We start from the raw sequence: 25,369 nt of genomic DNA on the forward strand, positions 1-25,369 counted from the left end.
ATTTCCTGTTAGTGGCTGAAGTGCTAATACCTTTAAAAGAAATTTATGGAATTTTAAAATTCTGTCACATGTTCTAAGAAAGCCTTAGCAATGAAAGTGGGAATTTATATTAAAACATTGAGCATTTTGAACTTGTTTACTTTAGATACGCATTGTTTTTTAAATTAGCATTAGTTTAAATTCTTTAAAATTTTTAATCTTTTAGATAAATCGGATGTTAGCTACAACTATATTAAATCTCATACGGTATTATACTAGGGAGAAAATGGTTTCAAATAGCATCAGAACTATCAAGACTTTATTATAAGGAGATTTTCAAAACCTTAGGCTTTTCATATGTTTAAAAAAAGGTTTGAGTCATGAGTCTTAGAGTCTTTAGAAAAATAACATTTAAGTTGTCAAAGGAATTTGGTTCTTAAGACATCCTTTGTTTTTAACATGGTGCACAGAGTTGACAGATCACCCCTGCTGCACTGTCCAGCGTCACTCTGGGCAGCTGCTCCTGGCTTGGGCATATTTCTCATGAGGCAGGCTTTTGCCAGCCATTCTGTGTAACTCTGACTTCCTAAATGGTACCGACTTTTTAGAGATTGATTCCTAGTAAAACTACTTTACAAGTGATCCCACTTTAAGTTCTGTAAGAAATCTGATCACCTCAGGATGGTGAAACCGAGTTTTTCTGGAGAACATATTGGAAATATTAAAGTTATGTGCCTCATCAGTTGTTTTGTTACTTTGCCTTTTTTTTTTTTTTTTTTTTTTTTTTTGAGACGGAGTTTTGTTCTTGTTCCCCAAGCTGGAGTGCAGTGGCACAATCTTGGCTCACTGCAACCTCCGCCTCCTGGGTTCAAGCAATTCTCCTGCCTCAGCCTCCTGAGTAGCTGGGATTACAGGCACGCGCCACTACACCCGGCTAATTTTTTGTATTTTTAGTAGAAACGGGGTTTCACCATGTTAGCCAGGCTGGTCTCAAACTCCTGACCTCAGGTGATCCTCCCACGTCAGCCTCCCAAATTGTTGGGATTACAGGCGTGAGCCACCACATCTGGCCTATTTTGTCTTTTAAAAGCTATTTTTTAAAAAGTATGTCCACTTTTTCATCCCTCTCAGTATCCCTGATGACCGAAGCCCTTAGACCTGCTGCCACACACGGCCAGGGTGCGGATTGGCCAGAGATGGCCCAGCCCCTTGGTGGTAGGGCTCACCTCTTGTCTGCTTGGTGTCCCTGTGGGAGTCTCTGTTGTGGAGGAGACTTCTCTTCATGGCTGTGAGAGAGGTGCAGGCCTGAGGCAAGAGGAGTGATGTGACTTTTGTAAGGAGCTTCTCACAACTGTTTTCCAGCCCGTTTCTGGAGAGGGGGTTTTAGGAGCCCCACAGATGTTCATTCTGAAGACTCCCTGGAAGACCCCAGGATTTGAGGACTGGACTTCTGGAAGTTTATGGGGATTTAGTAGCAAATTGCTTACGATGAAACAAATGAACTCTTACTTGGGGGGAATAGATTCTAAATTGCCTTTGGAATAGTGATCTTATTTTAAAATGTTTACAGATTTCCAGAACCAAAATGATAGGTTACTACCTGCCTCTCGATGAATTTTGAGATGACACGTTTCTTCTTACAGCATTGAGAGGGTCTGAGCAGGCTGCGTGGCTGCTTGGTGTCCCTTCCTTGGAATGATCTGATGAGTCACGCAGCGGCTCTCAGGTCCCCTCCAGGAATTACATGATGCCCCAGAGAGAGCATTCTGGACATTATTTAATTCCTGGAGGGGAACACACTCATTGTTTGAGGTTCTTAAGTTTTGAAGCCTTTTAAGTGCAGAGTCCAGTTCTGGTGCTGAGTGTTATAAGTTGGACCACACTCCCACATGATAGCTCTCAGAGTTGTTCTGTTTTTTCATGTTTTCTGTCTTTGCCATGATAAAAATATAACAGTGTGTGACCAGCCCCCAGGGTTAGAACTGTGGTCAGTGTTCACGGGGCTACAGCTCTGCCAGCCTGAACCATGTGACATAGATGCACGCTTGCACGGACTAACGTTTTCTACATGACTTTGGAAATTGCATCCCGTAAAATGCATACAACTGCATAATCTTTCCAAATAAGAGTGACTGTTTTTATTAACTAGACAGTAGTCTCAGACATCTTTTGGAGGGTTTTTTCAGACGGAGACTGTGAGGCCCCACCCCTGAGTTTCTAATTCCTGAGTCCCTGATCCTCAGAATTTGTGTTTCACACAAGTTCCCACAGTGCTGGGGCTGCTGACCCGGGGCTGCTTTTTGAGAATCGCTGAGCTGGACGTAGCAGGACCAGGGTGTTAGCAGCTTGCTGTTTGGCTGACTCCTAACAGTTATTGGACTGAAGGGTTTGGAATGCCATGTGTTCAAACAAGGCAGTTTGCAAGAGTGGTAGGAAGAGATGTTGAGGATTTGAGTTCTTTCGTTTCGTAAAAGGGTTTGAGGGAAGGTTGTGTAGCTCTTTTAAAGAGAGTTAATGGCAGCTGGGTGCAGTGGCTCATGCCAGTTATCCCAGCACTTTGGGAGACCAAGGTGGGCAGATCACTTGAGATCAGAAGTTTGAGACCAGCCCGGCCAACATGGCGAAACCCCGTCTCTACTAAAAATATAAAAATTAGCCGGGCCGGGTGGCGCATGCCTGTGGTCCCTGCTACTCAGGAGGCTGAGGCAGGAGAATCGCTTGAACCCAGTGGGGCAGAGGTTGCAGTGAGCCAGGATCACATACCACTGCATTTCAGCCTGGGCAATGGAGTGAAACTTCGTCTCAAAAAAAAAAGTTAATGGCCACTTTATAGCAAGAATAATTATGTCAGATCATAATTTACTTGTGATTTGGTTTGATTTTATATTTGGTTCTTGAGTGGTTCTAGGTAGAGAAAAGCCTGTTTAGGACTCCAGCAATGTCTGTTGCGGGCTTCATTGGGATGTTTTTGTTTTGTCCTGGTTGGGACATTTTGGGGGTGAGTTTTGCTTGGGGATAAGGAAATTCAGGTTTTTTGGTGCAGTTGTTCAGCAGGGGCTGGCTGAGTATCTACCATGTGCCAGGCGCTGTGCTCACAGCACTGCTGACACACGGGCGGGTGCCCTGGGCTTTCAGCCCCATCCCAGTGTCCTGTGTGAGGCTGTCCCTGTCACCCTTCAAGGCTGTGCCTCAGCCTCGCAGCCACCATCCTTGGCTTGCCCAGGAACTGCTGTGCTCATGTTCACTGTCCATGTTGCATGCAGTTCACGTTCAGAATTTAAGTAACCCTCACTATCGGTTGCTTTAGCTTTAAAACTTCAGGTGAGTTTATGTTCAAAGCCATCCATGGTGGTGGTGAACAATGATAGTCATTTTATGACTGGGATATAGATAATTTATAGGCTATTTCATCAAGCATTTTAAATACATCAGATGGGAGGAAAAGTAAATATATGTATAAATTCCTGTATTTCTTTAAATGGAGAGCCATGACTTTATTTTAATTTTGGTTTCTAAGTAGAGAAATACTGACTTCAGAGTTTATTTTACTAACAATAAAGTTGATTTCCCTGCTTTTAATATAGAAAGATAAAAAATAGTATATTTATGCATCTTCTTTTAGCAGTGAGTTTTGAGTGTCTCTTCATGATCCCTTAATGGTGATGAGTCTGACATGATCCCTTGAGCGCCCTCCCTGAAAACCATCAGATGAAGGCAGAGCCTCTGCTCCCAGATGGTTCACTTTTTTTTTTTTTTCTGAGACACAGTCTTGCTCTGTCGCCCAGGCTGGAGTACAGTGGTGTGATCTCGGCTCACTGCAACCTCTGCCTCTTGGGTGCAAGTGAATCTTGTGCCTCAGCCTCCAGAGTAGCTGGGATGACAGTGTGTGCCACCACGCCTGGCTAATTTTTTGCATTTTTAGTAGAGACAGGGTTTCACCATGTTGCCCAGGCTGGTTGTGAACTCTGGGCCTCAAGTGATCCACCCGCCTCAGTCTCCCAAAGTGCTGGGATTACAGGCGTGAGCCACCGCGCCTGGCTTTTCTTTTGTTTCTTTTGGTAGATGGAGTCTCACTTTTGCCCAGGCTGGAGTGCAGTGGCGTGATCTTGGCTCACTGCAACCTCTGCCTCCTGGGTTCAGATGATTTTCCTGCCTCAGCCTCCCAAGTAGCTGGAATTACAGGCACATGCCACTGCGCCCAGCTAATTTTTTGTATTTTTAGTAGAAGTGGGGTTTCACCGTGTTAGCCAGGATGGTCTCGATCTCCTGACCTCATGATCCGCCCGCCTCGGCCTCCTAAAGTGCTGGGATTACAGGTGTGAGCCACCGTGCCCGGCCCCATGAGCCACTTTTTAAAAGTGCAAGTCTAAGGACACTTTGAGTTTGCATATGGTACTTTAAAAGCAGCATTTTGCTGTGAAAGATGCAGAGAAGCTGTGGTCTTTTCTCCTGGGCACTAAATAGAGTGAGACCCAGGACTCCCCTGTTACCCGAGCAAGATGAAGGCAAGGTCCCGAGAAGCCCCAGTGTCACAGAGGCCTTGGAGGGGCTTTGCTTGTGCTTCCTGTTGCTGGTTGACCAATGTGCTGATCGTTTGTCCTTGCATGTCCGTGTCCGGGTTGCAGCATGAAGCGTGCCAGCTCTCTGAATGTCCTTAACGTGGGTGGCAAGGCTGCTGAAGATCGCTTTCAAGTAAGGAGCCTACCCCGAGTTGTGTCCTAGGCTGCCCAGACCACGCTGGCAGGTCTGCAGATCCGCACCCGGTCCCTGCTCCGCCCCTGCTCCTGCAGAGGGCTGGGGCCACCACCACGTTTGTTCCTGGACAGCCAGTTGTGACAGTCGTGTTTAATATTCTGCTTCACCACTGGTTATGTGCATTATGGGCATGTTCACATGTGAACATTCTCAGAATATTAATTAATGATCTCAAATGGTCTTTAAAAATAGTGTAACCTAATTAATTTATTCTGTTAAACTACTGTCAAAGCTTGACCAGTTACTAGTTTGTATTAGTTTGTTTGATTTTAGCCTCTCCTAAGTTTATAACTATTAATAATTAATTATCTACTTAAGCTGTTGTTCAGAGTTTAAAAGTATTCAAAACCTTATTAACATGATGACTAACACGTTGTCACTCTGACACTAAAATCTTGAGCACTTGGTGAAGCTGTCCGGATCTCACACAGACACATCAGGTTCACATCTGAAAGTACTGGCTCCCTTCCCCATCATGGAGGCCGTTTTGGTGTGGCTGTCAGTGCAGTGGGTGGCCGGGTGCCTGTGGCTGCTCTAGAACCTGCCTGTTACCCAGGTGCCTGGAGCCCGCCCGGCAGCTCGAGCTGTTGGGACTTGGCAGTCCCCGCCCGCCCCTGTGCTGGTGCTGAGAGCTCGCGACAGTGGCCAGGCACTGCCCTCCCAGTTGTCCAGATCCACTAATCCTCACAGACAGGTCAGCGGCCCGACCTGTCCCCCATCACTCTTGGGAGGCAGCCACCTCAGGAAAGCTTTTCCCCAGCCCCCTTCTCGGTGGCTGCTGAAGAGGCTTGTAGGGTGCTGGACATACTGCTTGAAGCACCCCTAATGACGAGAGGAAAGAAAGTCTCTTCATTTTACAGGGTTCTGTAGCTGACCCAGTGTTTTGCCCTCTGGTTTCTTGGAGTTTCCACATGCACATTGACCCCTGGGCCTCTCGAGTGCCAACCTAGATTTAGCTGTGCAGCTGGTACTGTTAGGCCTGAGGCCGTTTGAAGCTGGCATCATTTGAAGTCCTGGTTAAGTGTAATTTTTCTATTTGTTTTTTCATGCAGGAACGAAATAATTGTCTGGCCGACTCGCGAGCTCTGAGTGCCAGCCACACTGACCTGGCCCACTGAGGGCCGGCAGGGCTAGGTAACCTGCCTTGGGAGTGTGAGACTGCCCTGCCCTGCCACGCCCCTCACCGCCCTGCCCGGAGGCGCCAGCCGCACTCCTTGGCTTCCTTTCTAGATAGTGACGTCCACCAACCTTGGAGGTGCCTTTTCAAAACACCCGGGCGACCCTGCCCCAGCATTCTGTCACCCGGCCTGCAGTCTCAGTGCCAGGAGCTGCCTCGACCGCGACCCGGCCAGGCTGGCGCACGGAGGCCGAGGCGAGGCCGAGGTGGCTTCAGCACGCGGGGGGGCGGCTCCTGCTCACGGATGCTGTTGCACTTCCTGCCTGCCAGCTTTTTGCCATGACACCAAACTCTCTTCTAAATTATAATGTTGTAATAAGGCTGTAAACTAAGAACCTGGAAACATGAAGTACCCTTTCAGAACGGTAGGCATTTAGTGATCTGCGGCAGTAAAGCCTGAAGCGTGGCGGACCTCCTGGTCAGTGGGAGTGAATCCCCTCCCGGCAGGAGCGTCTTCTGGGTCTCTGTTTCCGAGGTCCCCGGGCGTGGTCCTGGGCGCCTGTGGGGCCTGGGCCCCATGCCCACCCCTTTTGAGCAGTGTTCTCTCCTGGAGGCCCCGCACACGAAGCCCATAGAGACGTGCGTTTCACTTTTTAAAAGCTTAAGCTTTATAGAATGAGGGAGCACAGTGGACTCTGACAGGAACCTTTTCAAATCAGTGCTGAGGCTGTATTTCTTAGCTGTCCACAGACTAGCCCATAGGTAAAGAGCCTACAAAACAGATGCCGAGGTAAGCAGTGATTCCAAAGACTGGCGCTCAGAAGCGCCACCTCCATGCTAGCCAGCCAGGCTACGGAACAGAGGGGCGGTCTGAAACGCTGGCCATCCCGTGAAAGGTCAGCTTGCCGCTGTCATGTAACAGGGCAGGTGATGGCACAGCAGAGGCTCACACTTGTCGCCTTCAGTCCCTGGAAGCTCCCCATGGGGCACGGGGCCGAAGGCTGGGGACAGAGCATCCTGGGGTTTTGATATAAGGCTAGGCTTTAAAATACCTTTAAAAGTTTCATTTCATTTCATCCCGTCTCATGTCGCAGGACTGCTGTGTTTGTGAAAACGTATTTGTTTCCGTAAGACAAGCTCCATGTAGTCGTCAGCGAGCGCCTGGCACAGGCGCTGCCCTATGGAGCCAGTGTTGTCCCCAGCGGCTCACCTGTGGCCGTGGCTCCTTTTCTGAGGCTCCTGACTCCATTTTTGCAGATTCTGATGGGTCAGCAGCTTACTTTCTAAATGCTACATAGAGGTGTTAAAGGAAATTTGATAGGTTCTGTAATAGTGGATAGGATTAAAAGAAAAAATGGTACATATATATGGCTGGGTGCGGTGGTTCATGCCTGTAATCCTATAATCTTAGCACTTGGGGAGGTTGAGGCGGGAGGATCACTTGAGCCCAGGAGGTCAAGAACAGCTTGGGCAACACAGCGAGTCCCTGTGTCTACCAAAAAAAACCCCCATAAATATATAAAATTTGATGGGTTGTGAGAAGCCACCCCCTCAAAAAAGGGGGGTGTAGAGCAGCTTCCTTTGACAGGTGCCGTGGCTGCCCCCGTAGTGGGCTATGTCTGTGCACAGGCGACGGGCAGGAGGGCTCTGGAGCTTCCCTTGTGGTGGGGGGTGCCTTCTCCCTGTGAGGATGCTGAGCAGAGTTTGGAACCCAGACAGTTTCCCTTAGTGACAGTTCTCTGGAAAGGAGAAAGGGCATTTAGAAGAAATAAACACAAGGCTGAATATGGAGTTGAATTTTAACCTCTTCAGACTGATGGGTGCAGACGAGGTTGTGTTGGGCCTCTGTGGAGCCTGCTCTGGCGTCCAGCCATGGGATCTTAGGGCCGACGTGGCCTCTGCAGCACTGTGGCTGTGGGAGCACTGTGTGTTGGGATAAGAGAAGCCAGAAGGCCTCCTTGAAGCCAGCTCGTAAAGGAAGGTTCATGTTTCAGAGAGGGAAGTGGCAAGGGAATCTGAGTCCCTGATGTTTGAACCCCCCCCCACCCAATAGAAGTGCAGTGATTTAAGCCATTTCCCATCTGGCGGTCTGAAGTTTTCCCTTCAGAGCAGAGAAATGGTAGGCCCAGCCATTCCTCCTCCTGTGTTCTCTTTCTGGTGAGGGGACCCCCAACGTGAGAGTCAGCACCTGTTTCTTCAGAGTTGCTGTCAAAATACTCACTGCGCCCCACCCCCCCCACGGCAGCCGTGTGTGCAGCGCCCAGTCCCAGCCACCATGGCATGGGAGCGTCTGGATCTGCGGGCGGACAGCCTGTCTCTGGGTAGTTGGTGCAGCTGTGGCAGAAACCAGGCCCTGGGGAGGTCCTGTGACATGACTGCTGCCCTGGAGCAGCAGCAGTGTACGGCTCAGGGGTCCTCGGAGGCTGGTGGTGCCTGCGGGTGGCACAGGGGCCCTCTCATGGGCAGCACTTGGTCTTGTGTTTACAGTACTGGAGGAATTCACATCGTTATTTTCTGGATTAAGCTGCTAGAAATATCACGTAATTAGAAATTCAGTGTTTATAGTAAGATGTATTAAACATTGCTAAAAATGTATGGCTACAATCTATAATAGGTTTTCCATTGTCATAACTGTATGGAATTTTCTTGGAGGATGTCATTAGCTTCTGTTTGCACTGACTTGTGAGCTGTGTGTACACTTGTCAGATTTCTGAATACTGTAGAGCACTCACCAGCTCTGACCATGTCTTGCTAGGGCCGGCCGGCTGCATGTGCAGCGGGGCCAGCTGTCTTAGGGCTGATACGTAGACGTGTATTCTGTTTACAATTAGTTCCCCAACGTTGTGGGGAAGAACTTAAGTGGTTTTAAAGTGTTTTATGATATGGTGAGGCAGTGAGGGTCAGGGCACGTGGTCCCTGAGGAAGGGTCTTTGGGACAAGAGGGACTGTGCTCCCCAGGGTGTGGTGCCTCCCTAAGGGGATGGTCAGTGCTCCTGGGTCAGTGCTGGCCAAGCCAGCCCTTCTGCAGACTGCTGTGGTGGGAGTTCCCTGGGACAGGAAGCCCCTCGGCCCCTTCCCTCCAGGGCAGGAACTGAACCAGCATGGGCGGGCCGGCCGAGCTTCCAGGCGTGTTTTCTGTTAAATGTACCTCTGTCTTTAAGCTGTCTCATTTTCTAATCGCCGGCATGTCTTGCCTAGAAAAGCATTTGGAATTGCTTATGTTCAATTACAGAAATAAAATGTTTTATTTGCTGTTGTAGAATCCCTGCACTTTTGCAGAAAGGCTGTTTTGTAAAAATCCAACCCCAAAATAATTTTTTCCTATGTTCATGCCAGTGGTTCTTAACTTTAGGGTCAGAGAACCTTGATAACGTGAAGGTTTTCAACGGATTGTCCCACCCTAGAAAATGGCAAACAGAAAAATTCTGCACAGTATGGGCCTACCCCTTACCTTTCCCCCAACCAGTGCCAGCCCCCCCCCCCACTGTAGGAGCACCCACAGGCTCACCCTGGGCACATGGGGTGGGGGTGACAATTTCTGCCTCTGGGTTGTGGGAGGAGTCAATCCACTTAGCAGTTCTGGGCCTCAATTCCCCTACCTGCAAGTGGAGATGTAGTAACAGTACCTATCCCCAGGAGTTGTGAGGAGAACATACTTCAATGTGCATAAATTACTTAGAGCAGTGCCTGGCAGACAGCAAGAAGCAGGTCCTGGAACTGCATCCATTTAACATTTATTTGTCAAAGGCATGGTCGGTGCCAGGCAGCACGTGGAGGCACTGGGTGGGTGGGAATCAAGGGGGTCACCACTCTGCCCATGGGGAGGCCACGCCACTGACCGCTGGGTGGATATTTCAGCATCTGCAGCCAGCTGTGTTCCCGAGAGGCTCTGCTTTCTGGCCAGATGTAAGGCCTGGCCACAGTGTGGGACTGGGTCTGCAGGTGGCCCTGCCCGGAGTCCTGCCATCTCCCCACCAGAGTGCCGCCCAGCCACGCCAGGGCTGAGCTGGACGCCCAGACCCCTGGGGCCAGGATACACTGGGACCCTCCTTTCTCTCAACCTTGGATCCTCTTTCACCAGAACTGTGTTCCCAGGTGACTGACGAGCCTGTCACGTGCCAGCCCCACGCTGCCCGCTCCCCTCTGTCTGGCTGTGGTACTGGCACAGGCCACACTACTAGAGTCAAGGCAGCCCCCCCCAACCCCAGGCTCTCCTGGACCCAGAAGCTGGAGGTCGGTGGGATATGCTTTCTCCACCTTGTACCACACTGAAGTTTTGTGGGGCACGGTGTGTGCCGGGGTGGGGCCCCCTGGATCCAAGGACCCAGAGGTGGGTGAGGAGGAGCTGCCTGCCTGCAGCCCCGCTGTGGCCTGAGGGGTTGGGGGAGTCAAGACAGCCCTGCGTGTAGGAGGGGAGACCTTCGCGGGCAGGGCCCCAAGGCTGAGGGGGCCTGAGGCCTAAGACGCGACCCCGGGTGGGCTTCCATGTGGACAGCAGAAGCAGGGGACTCCCAGGGAGTCACTGTAGGGACACCCCCAGGCCCCAGCCCTGAGAATCACCTGTCCCCAAGGACCAGCTCAGCGGTGGGGACCAGGTGCCCAGCAAGCCGGGCCTGTCCCCAGACCCAGGGAGAGGTGGAACAGCTCCCCCAGCTCAGGTGGGGGACTGTGGCCACCACCTTTGGCTGAGAAGGTGGAACCGCTGCCCTGGAAGATCTGTCTGAACCAGGCTCCCAGCTGTGCCACGGCCGAGGCAGACAGCGTTTTAAAGGCGCAAGCCCCATGTGTCAGGGCTTCTCAGGCAAGGCTGTTCTGCAGCTGCCACCGTGTCAATGGGACTGCGTCCCAGGTGTCCCTCGCACCCCTTCTGCACTGATCGTGTAAGAACAGGAGGAGGGGGGCAGGTGGGGGGCAAAGAGCACCCGCAGGGTCCGGGCTGGGCAGCCGAGGGCAGCCTCTTCCTCGCGGAGCCGCTCAGCCAGCAGTCTCACCAGGAGCTGGTTAGCCCAGGTTATGCCAAGGGCTGGGGAAACACGCTCGTCCCAGAACCTGAGAATCAGGAAGCAGGCGAGCTGGTGCTCAGAAGGCTTGGTGGCCCCCGCCCACTTCGGCCCAGCTGTGCCCCTGGCACCTGCGCAGAGGTGCACGCACCACACGGCTGCACTCACCCCAGCGGCCCGTGTGCTGCGCCCTGCTCCTCCATGGCCTCTGTCACCTGGAAGAGCACAGTCCAGGTCAGCTGCAACGGCCGCGGGTCTTCCCGACGGGCAGGCACAGGCTGCTACCCGCAGGGGCCGGGGGCCACCGCACTGCCACCCGCCCCACCTCCAGACCGGCTCTGCTCTCGCATCCTGGCTAAAAGTACGAGCTCACGGGTGCACCCCTGCCTTGGTGCCCACCTGGTTGATGCACAGCACAGGGCTCTGGAAGGCACTGCTCAGCTCACGCAGCGCGGCCCCCAGGGACTGCAGACGCCTGGCCCTGGGGGCAGAGGCCTGGCTGTCAAATTCACAGCGGAATGGGGCCGCCACCGAGTCGATGACCACCAGGCGAGCCATGCCCCGAGACAGCAGAACGGGGACCTTCTTATTCACACATTCCAGCAAGGCGTCCTGTGGGGACAGGGCCATGGTGTATGCTGGCGAGCAGGCCCCCGCCCCCGGTGACCAGACCCCATTTGGAGTGTCACTCAACCGTCTGACTCAAAACCTTCCTCCCCACCTGGGACTGACAGTGCTGGCTCTGCAGTCCCCAAACTCTGAGCCCAATTCTGTATTCTTCCCAAAAAGTCTCCAACTATAGAAGCTTCAGGCTCACACAACTGGTTCCCTGGACTCCATGTCCTTCCTCTGGCCCTCCCAGGCAGTCACCCCTTGGCCATGCCAACACCATCCTCTGCAGAGGTGTCCTTTGCCCAGGCTCCTGAGTCCTTGTGGGGGTCTGCTCTCCCTTCTGCCATGGTTTCACCCTCTCCCCCTCACAGGTCAGCAGCAACCAGCCCTCTTCTTCAGTGGCCCCATGCCAGGTGCTCAGACCACCCAGACCTGGCCACAGTGCCACCAAATCTAGCCCGTGGTGGCCATGACCACCTGGGCCACACCCTCTTTGGACGCTCAGCAAGGCAGGGGCCTAATGCCCTTCAGGCGTTACTCAGGCGAGTCAGGCCTGGCCTGCCTCTGCCAAGGCGTGGGGCACGCTGGGAGACCATCTGGGGGTCAGGATGGGGCTGTAGGTGGAGACACCCTTAAGGCCAGTGCCTCCCGTGCACCCAGGCCTTAGCCCTGTGCTCTGAGCTGGCCTGGCCAAGGGGTGGAAACGGCCCTGTGCCCACCGGCTCCCAGGAGAGCTTCCAGGGGAGGGCCCCCCAGGGAAGGCAGGTGTCCTCGGCTTCCCTCTGGGTGCCGCTGTGGCCTGTGGGTGCCACGGCCATTGGCATGGCTGGCCTGGTCTCTGACCGCAGAGGTTGGTGAGCTGTGGTGATGGGGGAGGGTGGCACAACTGCTCCTGGCACCAAGCAGGGTAGTTCAGGTCCCATGGGCCTTGCCAGCAGCTCTGGCCAGAGCTGCCCCTAGGCTGCCCCTCAAATCCAAGGTCTGCAGCCTCACACTGGTGTCACGCCTAGACCTCTGAAGACGCCCTGCACGCCCTGAGTGAAACTCGTCTGTGCTTCGTCTCCAGGGCGTCTCTGGCCGAGCCTCTTTTTGTGGAAAACGACAGCAGCAGCAGTGGCTTGGAAGACGCCACCGCTAACGTGAGTTCCACGGCCTGCAGCCCCAGGAAGCAGGCAGCTGGGCCAGGGAGGGACTTCGCATGTGCAGGGACTGGGGGGACTGGGGATGGGCAAGTGGTGACTGCTGCTAGCTGCCCGGCTGGGCCTCCAAGAGGGGCTTGGCTCAGAGAGCCCCACCCTCATGCAAGCCCAAGGCCCACAGAGTAGTCGGGTGGGAACGGCACCAGGCTCTGCTTATGCAAGAGAAGGCTGTGTCCACACCCCTGGCCTTCCCCGTGCCAGATGCAGGCCTTTGGTGCTCCAGAGAGCAGAGACCAAAGATGCACTGGTCCCCCATGACCCCTCGGCCCCAGGGAGGCCCACAACCAGCAACACCCTCTTCTCCAGGCAGACTTGGGGTGGGGGCTCCCCAGAGAGCTGTTTTTAGAACAGAACTTAGTAACACCATCAGGCTTTGGTGGCCCAGCCCTGACCTTCTGTCTTCTCTTGCAGTGACCCCGACCTGGCCCCGCTCCAGGATGGGACTGCCGAGTGTGGCCCGGAGCTGGCCCGGGACAGCCAGGGCAGCAGGGAGGGCCCCTGGCTGGGAGCCACAGCGCTCACTCATTTCTCCTGCGTCTGTGTGCGTGGGGCACGATACTAATGACCACATGGCTGGCGTGACCTTGGGACTGGGGCTGAGGCTGGGCCTAAGCTGGTGCCCTGGTGCAGCGTGGCCTCTCCCAGGAGGCCTGGGGCATGAGCTGGGCCCACGGCTCCCTTCCCATGTGTAACTTCCTCATGTTGTGTGCGATAATGTATTTTATTGTACATTTTTTAAAATTAAACGTTTATATGCCTTATGCTTTACTTCAAAGTTTTTTCTATAAGAACTCAGAAATGGGGGAAGGCCAGACGAGCGCGGTGGCTCACGCCTGTAATCCCAGCACTTTGGGAGGCTGAGGTGGGCGGATCACGAGGTCAGGAGATCGAGACCATCCTGGCCAACACGGTGAAACCCCATCTCTACTAAAGATACAAAAAATGAGCCGGGCGTGGTGGCGGGCGCCTGTAGTCCCAGCTGCTTGGGAGGCTGAGGCAGGAGAATGGCGTGAACCCGGGAGGCAGAGCTTGAAGTGAGCCAAGGTCGCGCCACTGCACTCCAGCCTGGGCGACACAGTGAGACTCCATCTCAAATAAATAATAATAAAAAGAAGTGGGAGAAGGCCCACCGGCTCTGCCAGACCACAGCCACGCCTAGGGTGGGCTGGACATGGCAGCCGCTCCCCCTGCACAGGGCGGAATTTCCTTATTTGCCTTTGGTCAGGGGTTTACTCCCAAACTTCCCATCTTTTCTTCTGCATCTTTTCTTTTTTTTTTTTTTGAGACAGAGTCTTGCTCTGTCGCCCAGGCTGGGGTGCAGTGGCCGGATCTCAGCTCACTGCAAGCCCCGCCTCCCGGGTTTAGACCATTCTCCTGCCTCAGCCTCCCGAGTAGCTGGGACTACAGGCGCCCGCCACCTCGCCCGGCTAGGTTTTTGTATTTTTTAGTAGAGACGGGGTTTCACCGTGTTAGCCAGGATGGTCTCGATCTCCTGACCTCGTGATCCGCCCGTCTCGGCCTCCCAAAGTGCTGGGATTACAGGCTTGAGTCACCGCGCCCGGCCTTCTGCATCTTTTCTACTTCATCACTTCTCCCTCCTGGGATGATCTCTGTAAACTAAGTGCTGACAGCTCACAGCACTGCTACCCCAGCTGCAGGGATGCGTCCCAGCCTCTTACGCCTGCTTCCTGGCTGCAGGACGGACTCCACTGGCCCCCCGTGAGTGGCCCCTGCTCTCTGGAAGGCCCTGCCATGGGTCCCTCCTCCAAGCCCAGCCAGTGTCTGCAGGGAAGCCAGCAGCCAGGCAGTGGTCAAGGATCTAAGGTCGCCTGTGTGAGCTGGAGGCCCGGCAGGCCTTGGCCAGGTGGAGCCCCTGTGCCTCCAGTGAGGGCCGTCTTCCCCTCAGAGGCAAGGGTGAAACCAACACAGCTCTCTCACCAGGGCGGCAGCCTGGAGAGCAGGTCCCACCCTTCTCAGGGCGGTGGTCTCCTAGGGCAGCTGGTCAGGGCTCCACAGCCCAGAGGAGGCCCTTGCCACCCGCCTGGGACTTCTCTTCCCCACTCCGTCTTCATGGGCAGGGTTGACAGATGGTGTACAGGCACCCAGTTACATCTGAGTTTCAGATCATGAAGAAAGGTGATCTGAATATGGGCATCCTCATTCTAGAACACGCTTCAAAGCTGCCTAAGATTCAGACGTAACTGGATGTCGCAGCCTGCCGCCTTGCCTGCCTGGCCCACAGCCACTCCTGGCCAGGATTTTGTTTGGCCAAACTGCCGTCAGGCTCCTGAGCCTCCTCCTAGGCCCATCTGTGCACGTCCTCGTGAAACCCAGTTTTGGCAATCCCTACTGAGATGGTAGCAGGACCCCTGCCCTCCACATCCAGTCGCCCTCAGTAGCTGACTGGTCCATCCTCCACCGTCCCCAGGGGCAGTCTGATCCCCATGGCCCACCTTCAGCAAGGGTCCTGGCAAGACGCTTCAGTCAGAGCCCCCTCCCCTGCCAGTTCCTCTCAGTCACTCTCCATCCTCTGACCCCACCTGCTCCTCGGGCGTAAACCCCCATGACCCATGCTGAGTTCAGAGCTGAACCCCATCTCTCCCTGCCCCGCTGTGAGACCTCACTGCCGTGGTGGTTACCTGCCCCAGTGGTCCTGAACAGCTTGCCTTAGGGGTGTCACGCGGCTTCTCCCACACTCACCACATCGGCCACATGCTCGATGAAGATCTGGCTGCCAAATCGGAGCTTCTGAAGCAGCTCTCCAGGAACGTCGGTGCGCAGCCGCGGCTGCTGGGCCATGAGCTGCTGCAGGCGCTTGTGTGGGAAGGCGTCTTCCGTGCAGATGTAGACGGCTCCTGGGAAGTGAGAGTGCCTGATGTGCCCAGGGGACTCCAGACGGGCCTGTGACTGCCACACAAATCAAGCGCAGACGTCTCCCACCATTTCTAACTCTGCCCCTTGCAGGTTCTTTGTCCCTGGCCCGGGGAGGGAAGAGGCTGGTGTTGGTTCTCACCCTCCCACTGGCAGCCACCTCAGGACCAGGTGACCCCTCAGGAGGAATACGGGCTGGGCCTCCACTTCCGACACCCAGGCAAGGACTTCCCCTGTCCTGGGCCCTGGGCTGGAATGGCCACAGATGGGAGGCCTCTCCTGCCCCACCCCGCCCCTCCTTCCCCCCGTGCCCCTCCGTCCCCCCTCTGCGGGGCAGGAAGCAAGTGGCAGCATCAGGGCAACGCCTTCTGGAAATGGCCCCGAGCCCCGACACATGGCCACACTCAAGGCCCCCACTGAGCAAGTGTTTCCTCTCCCACTTTCAAAACTTCTGCAGTTCAAACAGCCGGCTTGAAAAGACACGTGTTGGCGAGGATATGGAGAAGGCGGACCCGACCCCTGTGCGCTGCTGCTAGGAATGCAAAGTGGGGCAGCTCGGAAGACAACCGGCACTTTCTCAAAAAGTTACACACGGAAAACAACTGGCACTTCCTTCAAGAGTTACACACAAACCACATGGCCCAGCGGCCACACTCCCAGGTAGACACCCAGGAACCCCCGCCCCATTCTGTGTCAGAACTAAGCTTCTGAGAGGCATCTGGCCCACTTGGGGCCAGGGAGGTACAAATACTGCCTTGGGAGGCCACGTCTCTTGTGGCTGGTTCCCTTCCCCACCAGTGTCCCTAGCCGTGGCTGTGCCCCTAGTCAGGAGGCCACAGGAAAGTCGGGGCCCCAGGGTTCCTCCATCCTGTTGGCTGGAGAGAGGCTGGGCTGGAAGGCTCGGAAGCAGGTGGAGCCGGCCAGGCAGCCTGTTTTTGTTGGGGTCATGTATTGGGAGCTGCACAGCCATGGGGACATTGTGAAGCTGGCAGGAGGGTCGCTGTGGGCAGCCCAGCAGTGGGCAGGGCCCCAGCAGGCCTGGGAGAGCCTCATGCAGCTTAAGCACAGGACTCAGAATCACTCCACAGCCTGCCTGCCACTTTCTTTTCAAAATTAGGGTCTTCAGATTGGATCTAGGAAAAGAAGTCATTTCCCCAGAAAAGCACATCTGAGCCCTGACCTTGCACATGGTCACGGCGGGGCCTCCTCCCTGCCCCCGGCCTGCAAGGCTGGACTGTGCTCTCTTCCCACAGCAGTCCCTGGGCTGGGCACCGCCGGGGGATTCGGGGAGGGTGTCCTAAGGCTTCCGTGTCCCTGGGTAGCGGGGAGTGTGGGCTTCACTGAAAAGGCCAACGGGGTGGAAGCTCAGGGGGAGTCACTGCACAAATCAGATTTGCATGAAGCCTGGCACGGAGGATGCTGGAGAATGAGGGCGTTTCCTGTCCTGTTCTGAGCACGCTCGAGTCCCACCTCCACCTCACAGCAGCTCTTCCATGGGGTAAGCGGGAGACTCCCATTTTCAAGGCCAACTCCTATCCTCCTGGCTTGTGGCTGTCTCCAGGCTCACCCGAGACCAGCTGCAGGGACTCAGGCACCTGACAGGAGGGTGTCCTCCCCTGGACTGCAGGGACAAAAACGCCTGTGGTATGAGCAGACCCCAGCCGGGCTGTCAGAGACCCCTCACCCTCCACCCAGCACGGAGGCTCAGGCAGGCACAGCACAGCCTTGGTCCCGGGGATGACACTGACCTGAGGGTGGCAGAGGTGAGGTTCCCAGCCACACTGCCGCTGGCAGGTCAGGCCTGTGAGGAGGTGGCTGGCGCAGCCTGTGGGTCCAGGGCCTGGGGTCCCGCCCTGTGTGGGAAGTGAGCCTAGCAGGTGCACTCCAAGGCGCCACCAATGAAAAATGCTGCCACTCTGTGTTCACGTGGAGTTTAAGACAGTGTGGGAATCGCACGTTGACACCAGGGAACTGGGTTAAAAGTTAAGGAGCTACTAAGAAACATCTCTCGTACTCACAGCTCAGTTTAAAACGGCATGAGCTTTTAACACCTGAGAGATCCAAGCAGGCACGCTCTGAATGCTTCAGCAATGCAGGGAACCCTTGTTTCACAGACAGAGCTATACAGGCTCACGGGGACGTGCCAGGAGCATACCTGGCCTGGCGGCGGGGCACCCAGGAGAAAGGCCGTGCTGCCCTCCCTGTGCCGCTGGCTCTGTGGACTCCGGGCTTGGCAGCTGTGTGGAACCTGGGCCGGCATCGCTGTGCTCAGCCAGCGACCCCTGGCCTAGCTCTGCTGAGGGCAGGATGCAGGGCAGGCTGCCTGGTGGTGGGGTTTGTACCCTCCCACCCCTCCTGCTGTCAGCTGAGCCCAGCCTCACTTCCCCTCCCTGTTCTGGAAGGAGCGAGGGCAGTCAGGACCAGAAGGAGGAGGGAGACACAATGGTAGGAATGGTGCAAGAGGCGGCCACTCCCCCACCTCAACGGAAAGCTGTCCCAAACACAGCAGGGGCCGCCCACCTGCCCAGACCCCATGGAAGGCATGGCCACTCACCAGCCTCCAGGCCTCCGTGCTGCCGCGGAAACTGCACAGCCAGGCAGAGCTGCAGCGCCAGCTGGGTCTTCCCCACCGAGCTGCGTCCGGCCAGCTCGGTGATGCCGTCCAGAGGCAGGCCACCGCGGAGGAGCGAGTCCAGCACCGGGCAGCCGAGGCTCAGGCGCTGGTGCTGGGCCGGGAACCGCTCCTTCTGCTGGTGCAGGTGCAGCGCTGCAGGGCAAGCATGATGGTGTCAGGCCTGGCTCTCCTGGGCCTGCGGGCAGAGCTGGGGACTGTGGGAGGCACGGCCAGCCTGCCTATGCCAGGCGCAGTGTGGCTGGAGCAATGGTGCCTGTGGTCACCAGGGGTGAGCAAGGTGCTGAGAGCAGGGAGGGGTGACCCGGCCAGAAAGGGCGGGTTCACCTGAGACGCAGAGTCAGGGGGAGCCCCAGGGCCACCATCTCATGCCCCCAGGGATCCCCCTATGGGGCGACTGCGGCACCAGATGCCTTCAGCCAAAGCTTCCAGAGAGCCCCCAGGTGCTCCCTAACAGCCTCCGTGTGCAGAAAAAGGCACAGCTCCGTCCAGCTGGGACGCCCTGGGTACTGAACAGTTCTGAAGCAGCTTTAATGGGCTCCCGCACGCGCACACACGTGCATGCCCCATGCTGTCAGTGCTCTGTGACGGACACCATTCTAGAGCAATGCTGGTCACAGCCTCTTGGCTAAAGGGCCTTGGACGAGCCATTCGACACAGGCTTCTCCACGACACCGAAGCCCCTCAGGGGGAGGCTCAAGGTGGGACACGCAGTGCAGGCTGCGCTCTTGGCCTGGGGCCTGGGCCGGGAGGAGCAGCCCGTCCCTCGAGTCCGCACACTGCCTTGGGCATCCCGGTCAGGTGGAGCAGGCCACCCTGTGAGGACTGCCCAGAGCTCTGCCCACGGCACTGTGTGTGCGGCCGTGGCACCTGCCCACCACGGCAGCCCCAAGTTCAGCATGCTCCTCGGGGCCCGGGTCACTGAGCCACCTGCAGGGGAGGGAGGACCCTGCTCATGCCCGGACCCCGCTGCCCACTGGGGCCTGATCAGATGCAAGGATGGAAACTTTGTCCGTCCAGGCGCATGGGGTTCACTGGGTACCTCCCTCTGCTGCCAAGACCTGGTTTCCCACACGTGGCCAGGGCCGCATCTCACACCGTTCCCACCCTGCCAGAGCCTGAAGGGCTCTGGGTGCTGACTGCCAATTTCACCCCTGCTTCCTGCACCCCCTCCTCTGGCCCACAGAGCAAGATCCCCAGGAGGCCTCACAGCCCCTCTGTGTCCACCTCACACATCTTCTGACCCAACGCTGTGACCATAGCCCCATGGTTGTAGGACAAGCAAGATGGGAACTCTGGGGCGTGAGCAGCTGCCACATGCCCTGAGGCTGGTCCCTGGGTGCAGTCTGCACAGCCCCATGCCCTGCACCACAGGGATCATGATGCTGGAGCCACATGTCACCCCCGGTGGGAGATGCCAGGACCCACCTACCTGTAAGGATGCTGCTTCCCCGCAGGTGTAAGGAGGCCGTTCTCAGCAAGTGCCAGACCTCGGGGCTGGAGAGGTTGGTCAGTCTCTTCAAGTCCGGTCCAGAAAAGTGTAAAACCTCCTTTACTGATTTCAGTTTGGCTGAAATGACACAGATAAATCACAGGAAACTGTCAGACTGTAATAATGCAGGGTGACACAGCAACAAAAGGTGCTTTATAAGAGCACTGTGAGACCACCATGCTTCCAATTCTGGGGACAAGGTGGGTAGGGACCAGATCCCCTGCTCCCTGGAAACCCTGGACAGAGTGTGGCCGACACACGGGCAAGGGGAAAGGGCCGCTGGGCACTGCGCCCTGAGTCTTGGCACTCAGGCAGACACCAGCCTCATGTGAGGGGCAGAAGCCAGAAGACGGGGTCGGGCAGGTCCCAGGTGCTAAGAAGAAACGACAGGCACCCAGTTCCACGCCAGCTGGAGACGGTGCTCCAGAAAGGGGCAGCAAAAAACCAACACCGAGGTTTCCAGCACCCGCCCGCCAGGCCCGGAGCCGGGCTGAGCCACAGGCAAGGACACGTGCCCTGGGGAGTGGAGCGCTGGGAGGCAAGCAGAGTCCAAGTCCAAACACTGGCTGTGCAGGGCAGTCAGGGCAGGGGGCAGAGCACGTGCGAATCAGAACGGTGGCGGCGTCAGTTACAGAGGTGCAGAGCCCCAGGACCTGCCATGTGGGGAGGAGGGCAAAGTTCATTTTGAACTCAGATAAGTGCATCACTTTCTACTTTCAAATTCGGAGAAAGACGACAAATGCTGCAGACTGATCAGCCCATCAGGGAAGTTCGAGGAAGCGCACACGAGAGGGAGCAGTGGTGGATGAAGGGCCCCGCCCGGCCATGGAGACTTACACCCGCTACATCAGAACCCCCCTCAACATGGGTGCGCCGAACGCTGCAGTGAAAAGACAACCATTGTCAGGCTGGAAAACAGTAACCACTGGTGGGATCTTCAGAAAAGCCACACAGAAAACACAAGGAGATGGAGAGGTGGGGATGAAGAAAGCGCCCCTGGGTTTCACCAGATCCAGCAGAGAGGGCTTCCCGTGGACAGGCTGCTCCAGAGGGCTCTGTGGGCCCTGAGGATTTGCCAGGATCGGGGCTCTGGTGGGGCGGCTCCCCTGATAAGTCTCACGGCCCCAGCCCCTTTCACAGTTTCGAAGTCTGCAGGGACTTCTGGAAACATTGGTTTTTGGATAAGAGACACAGGTGAGAAAGGAACTCCCTGGCTGAGCCCATTCCCCTTCTCTGTCCCTGGTCTGCAAGCGTCGTGTCTGCAGCTGTGGCAGCAGCCGTGATCACAAGGCCACCAACAGGAGGATAAAAACCAACAGCCAAGGATGGAAGGGCAGGACAGTGAGGCCCTGCCCAGTCACCAGGTTGCTGCAGCAGCTCCACGAGCACTCCTGCTTCTCGCCACAGATGGTGTGCTGAGGTTCACGTAGCTGAGGCCCTGGGAGATGGGGGAGGATGGAAGATGGAAGGAGGGTCCCCAGACGACAGCTGGGCTGCAGGCATGGAGAGCAGGGGCAGGGGCTGCACGTGGGGCCTAAGCTTTGAGCATTTGCTAACTCCGTGGAAAAAAGATGCTGTAAGAAAGAAAACGATCCCCCACACCCCACATTGTTGAACCACACCAGGTATGCACCAGTCACAACCCCAACAGCTGATGTCACCCAAACTAGGTTCTAACTATGGGCAGGGAGCTGGGGGAAGAGGGAGTTGGGGTACACAGGTGTAGGCACACTCAGTCCTCACCGCCCCCAATAGGAAGTCCATGGATAATCAATAACACTGACAAATCAAACCTTACAACGTAAACACATTTAGGAGCCCAGATGTAAATATTTTTTAAAAAAACAACAAAAAAATGGCTGGGCGCAGCGGCTCACGCTTGTAATCCCAGCACTTTGGGAGGCTGACGTGGGCGTATCACAAGGTCAGGAGATAGCGACCATCCTGGCTAACACAGTGAAACCCCGTCTCTATTAAAAATACAAAAAACTAGCCGGGCATGGTGGTGGGCACCTGTAGTCCCAGCTACTCGGGAGGCTGAGGCAGGAGAATGGCGTGAACCCGGGAGGTGGAGCTTGCAGTGAGCCAAGATCACGCCACCGCACTCCAGCCTGGGCAACAGAGCAAGACTCCGTCTCAAAAACAAAACAAAACAAAACAAAAAACAAAACACTAAAAGACTTTATGTGGCTCCATTTTACCTTTTAGACAATATGCACGTATTACTCTGATAAAAATAAAAGTAACTGAAAGAAATCCATGCAGTTAAGAACACACACACACACACCTGAAAACCCCACAGTACATCCTACCCTCGTGTAATAATCAGGGTAGGCAAAGGGAGGAAGGCTTAGCCAGCCAGCATTTTGTTAACCTGCCTTATGTAAAGTGCACAGACCCACCCACACCCCTTATGTAAACAGAAATAAATGTACCTTTCTTAATTGCAGCAATAATTCTGGGATTCAGGTCCAGTAGATCTAAATCCATTCTGTCGGTGGGCTGCCCACCAGGATGAATAACTTCCCAGGAAAGACAGAACGATGGATGCAAATTCTGAAGCACTTGCCTTCAATTCAAAGCCTGTCAAAGGCACGCACCGTGGAAGTGACAGCAGCCACCGTGTCCGTGTCATCCGGGCTCTGTCACTGCGGGTGGAAGATACTTCACTGTACAGGGAAAGCTGTCGAGCTCTATCTGGGGCAACATGTCTGTAATTTACCTCTAAGAATTAGAATGATTTAGCAGCTTAGAACCCATTCCAGACACTGATGCATTTGAAAAATCCCCCAAACCCACCACATTCACTCCCTGTGGGAAGTGCTAGAAATAAGGCCATCCTCCTGCGGCAGGTGAGGGCCCCGCCCGACTCACCTCTCTGGGGCTCAGGGATGACCCACGCGTTCCTGGCTGACTTGACTGAAGCATCTCTTGCACTCTGCAGTTTAATTTCCTTTAAGTGTCTCCCTGGGGATTCTGGAAAGAGTGGGAAGGTGGGTCTGGGATTGGCAGAGTGCTCAGGGAATCCGAACATCGGTGGCCTCCAGCTGTCTCAGCAGCCAACAGCAGAAGACAGCTTCCTTCCAGGACGACCACTGTGGACCCCACCCAGCCTCTCCCAGGAAGGGAGCTGGCAGCCCTTCCACAGCCCGAGCCCGGCCCAGAGAGGGAGAAGCTCAGCTCTTCTCCCCTCCGGCCTCGGCGGGCTGCTCAGGGATTCAGCCCAGGATCACATAAGGCCTTTCCAACAGGCCACTCTACATCCTCTGTCGGCTTCCCAAATGGGGAGACCAAGAGTGTCCAGGGCACCAGGAAACCAGAAGGCAGCAGCCTCGAGGGCCATGTCCTGCAGTGAGGCCCAGTGCCCTTGGCAGTAACCCAGCAGAGGAAAGGGCAGGCCACGGACTTGGAGAAGGCTTTCCCTTGGACCACACAGAATGTGGCACTGGCCTGGATGCGATTACGCTGGTCACTCCATGCCCATGCTCAGCCTGCTCAGGGCCAGGCGTGGAAAACAGACTGCAGGAGCCGCAGGCTGAGGCACGCCCCCAGGCACCCCGTGAGGCGGGCAGGGCAGGGAAGCTGGTGCTCCAGGATTCGTTTCCTGCCCGCGCACCAGGCTCCCGGGGCCCCACAGCCTGTGGATTTTCTGAGCAAGGGACAGGGAGGTGCCCAGGCCTGGTTGCCCAGGCAGGCCTGACAGGAACTGGCGAGAAGCCACCTTGGGGGGCAGGGTGCAGGCCAAGGCAGGGCGGTGGGGCGCTGAAACCAGCTCCAAACTGCTGGCTGGCCAGAGTGAGGAAGTGAAGTTCCCCGGCACAGAAGGCAAATCAAAAAGGAATGCCACCTCCAGGAAAGGCACTATACTGCCAAAGGAGATGTGGCCTCGCCTAGCTCTGTGAGTTACTGACCTTGATTGCTGGGCTGCAAAAATACAAATCAACTTGAAGGTTGGGCAGATGCTTTGAGACAAGCTATACCCTGCTGGCCTGGGAGCTGGTCCTTGGTCCCAGCCTCTCAGAGAGCTCCCGCTCCCACACTCTCCACTGCTATTAAGGCACACTGCGAACTCTAACCAGATCTCACTTTCCAGGGGCCTGCTCCATCCCCGGAGCAACGACTTTGGCCATTCTGGCACTCGCCTCCCTGCGGCAAATGCACCCCATCCATGGAGGCCCTGCTTCCCCGCCAGGCGTCTTCACCTCCTCCCCTCTCTTCTCCTCTGAGCACTGTGAACCCAAGAACAAATTCTCTTTGACAATAAACCGTGTGATTCGTGGAATCATACTTTGGTCCTCTCCTTATTTCCTCCACACACAAGGACCCCTGCAGCGCCAATGCCCACAGGAGAGGGCAGAGCCAGCCACACGGACCCCCACCTCACAGGCTTCAACGCGGTGGGTCACTTGAGCCCGCGAGTTCAAGACCAGCCTGGGCAACACAGTAAGACCTATTCTCTACCAAAAAAAAAAAAAAAAAAAAAAAGAGAGAAAGAAAAAGAAAAACAGCCGGGTGCCGTGGTGGTGCTTGCGGTCCCAGCTACTTGAGAGCCCGGGAGGTGGAGGCTGCACTGAGCCGTGATGGCGCCACTGCACTCCAGCCGGGGCGACACAGCGAGACTATTTCAAAAAAAACAATAAAAATTCATGCCTTGTAATGAGGAATTAAAGGCAGGATGAATAAACATTTTCTTTTTTTCTTTTTTTTTTTTTTTGGCTTTTTGAGAACGGGTCTCTGTAGACCAGGCTGGAGTGCAGTAATGTGGTCTTGGCTCACTGCAACCTCCGCCTCCCGGGTCCCGGTTCAAGCAATTCTCCTGTCTCAGTCTCCCAAGCAGCTGGGATTACAGGTACGTGCCATCTCGGCCAGCTAATTTTTTGTATTTTTAGTAGAGACGGGGTTTCACCATGTTGGCCAGGCTGGTCTTGAACTCCTGACCTCGTGATTCACCCGCCTCAGCCTCCCAAAGTGCTGGGATTACAGGCGTGAGCCACCACGCCCGGCCTAAAAATTTTCTTTCCAAATCAAAGCATTAAAATAACTGTTCAGATCTCTCCCACTTCGATGCCAGGCCAGCGCAGTCCCAGGCGGACGAACGAAGGCATCGAAGGCCGGGGGCGCAGCCGCGGGCCCACCTCGGCCTCCCCTGAGCAGACACCTGCCCGCGCACACCGGGGTCCCCGGAGCCCGCCTTCCCTGCTCTGAGCGCACGCGGCCCTGCCCCGGGAAGGCGCCTGAACGCGACCCGAGCTGTGGCGGGGCACCCAGGGTGAGAGCTGCAGCCCCAGGCCATCCTGCTCCCACCGGCTCCGGCAATGGAGACCCGCGGCCGCCCCCGCCCCTCGACCCTGCCACACCCCTCACGTCCGCGGCCGCCCACGACCTCCGACCCCGCCGCCGCCTGGCACCGCAGCCGGGTTCCGCGGGTCTCACCTACCGCTGGCTCTGCAGTCCTCTTCGCGCCGTCCTGCCCCTCTCGGCTTCCTCCAATAGGCGCCGAGCGCCCTGATAGGGCTACACCAATCAGAGGCGAAACGACGCCGACGTGGCTGACGAACCAACCAATCCAAAGTCTCAATCTTTCTGGGAAGGGCGGAGCGCATCCGGGACAGCCCTCGCCGCCGATTGGTGACTGACCACAGGGGGGCAGGGGCGGTGCCCTTACGCGGATTGGAGAGGGCCGCGATGGGGCGGAGTTCGAGCTCCGATTAG

General features: G+C 55.9%; 2 protein-coding genes and 2 long non-coding RNA genes across 51 annotated transcripts in view; 3 read left to right on the forward strand and 1 right to left on the reverse strand.

The window, feature by feature from the left end:
- The window catches only part of KLC1 (kinesin light chain 1), a 73,823-nt gene extending 60,400 nt beyond the window's left edge, over positions 1–13,423 (forward strand). For 15 of the 42 annotated variants that reach the window (XM_077941977.1, XM_077941975.1, XM_015144561.3 and 12 more), the window contains 2 exons: positions 12,530–12,602; positions 13,074–13,423. Coding sequence is in view for 33 of the 42 variants with exons in the window: in XM_015144561.3 (XP_015000047.1) it covers positions 12,530–12,602; positions 13,074–13,076 (76 nt within the window). In the remaining 9 variants the exon portion in view is untranslated. Of the gene's footprint in view, positions 1–4,604; positions 4,672–5,786; positions 5,869–12,529; positions 12,603–13,073 lie in introns of all 42 variants that reach the window. The other 27 variants (XM_077941976.1, XM_015144554.3, XM_077941981.1 and 24 more) reach the window with 3 other exon arrangements.
- Positions 9,570–25,135, reverse strand: XRCC3 (X-ray repair cross complementing 3). Of its 7 annotated transcripts, XM_077941988.1 has the most exons (10): positions 25,095–25,135; positions 22,532–22,633; positions 22,093–22,305; positions 19,598–19,735; positions 18,088–18,300; positions 17,282–17,386; positions 15,363–15,517; positions 11,251–11,463; positions 11,020–11,066; positions 9,570–10,900 (listed from the first exon to the last, which is right to left on the reverse strand). In XM_077941988.1, exons 3-10 carry the CDS (start codon positions 22,145–22,147, stop codon positions 10,681–10,683), a joined length of 1,146 nt encoding a protein of 381 aa, XP_077798114.1. In that variant the 5' UTR covers positions 22,148–22,305; positions 22,532–22,633; positions 25,095–25,135; the 3' UTR covers positions 9,570–10,680. The 7 variants fall into 7 exon arrangements, with proteins under 7 accessions (XP_077798114.1, XP_028707751.1, XP_028707754.1 ...); XM_028851918.2 differs by lacking the exon at positions 17,282–17,386; XM_028851921.2 differs by lacking the exon at positions 17,282–17,386 and having other exon boundaries at positions 25,015–25,101.
- LOC114679659 (uncharacterized) lies at positions 22,312–23,148 on the forward strand. Its single transcript, XR_013396610.1, has one exon. It is a non-coding gene; the product is annotated as an uncharacterized LOC114679659 (long non-coding RNA).
- LOC144330456 (uncharacterized) lies at positions 23,417–23,942 on the forward strand. Its single transcript, XR_013396636.1, has 2 exons — positions 23,417–23,555; positions 23,751–23,942. It is a non-coding gene; the product is annotated as an uncharacterized LOC144330456 (long non-coding RNA).
- Positions 25,136–25,369: the final 234 nt, after the last annotated feature.

This window comes from Macaca mulatta, chromosome 7, assembly GCF_049350105.2.
Source record: "Macaca mulatta isolate MMU2019108-1 chromosome 7, T2T-MMU8v2.0, whole genome shotgun sequence".
NCBI classification, from domain to species: Eukaryota; Metazoa; Chordata; class Mammalia; order Primates; family Cercopithecidae; genus Macaca; species Macaca mulatta.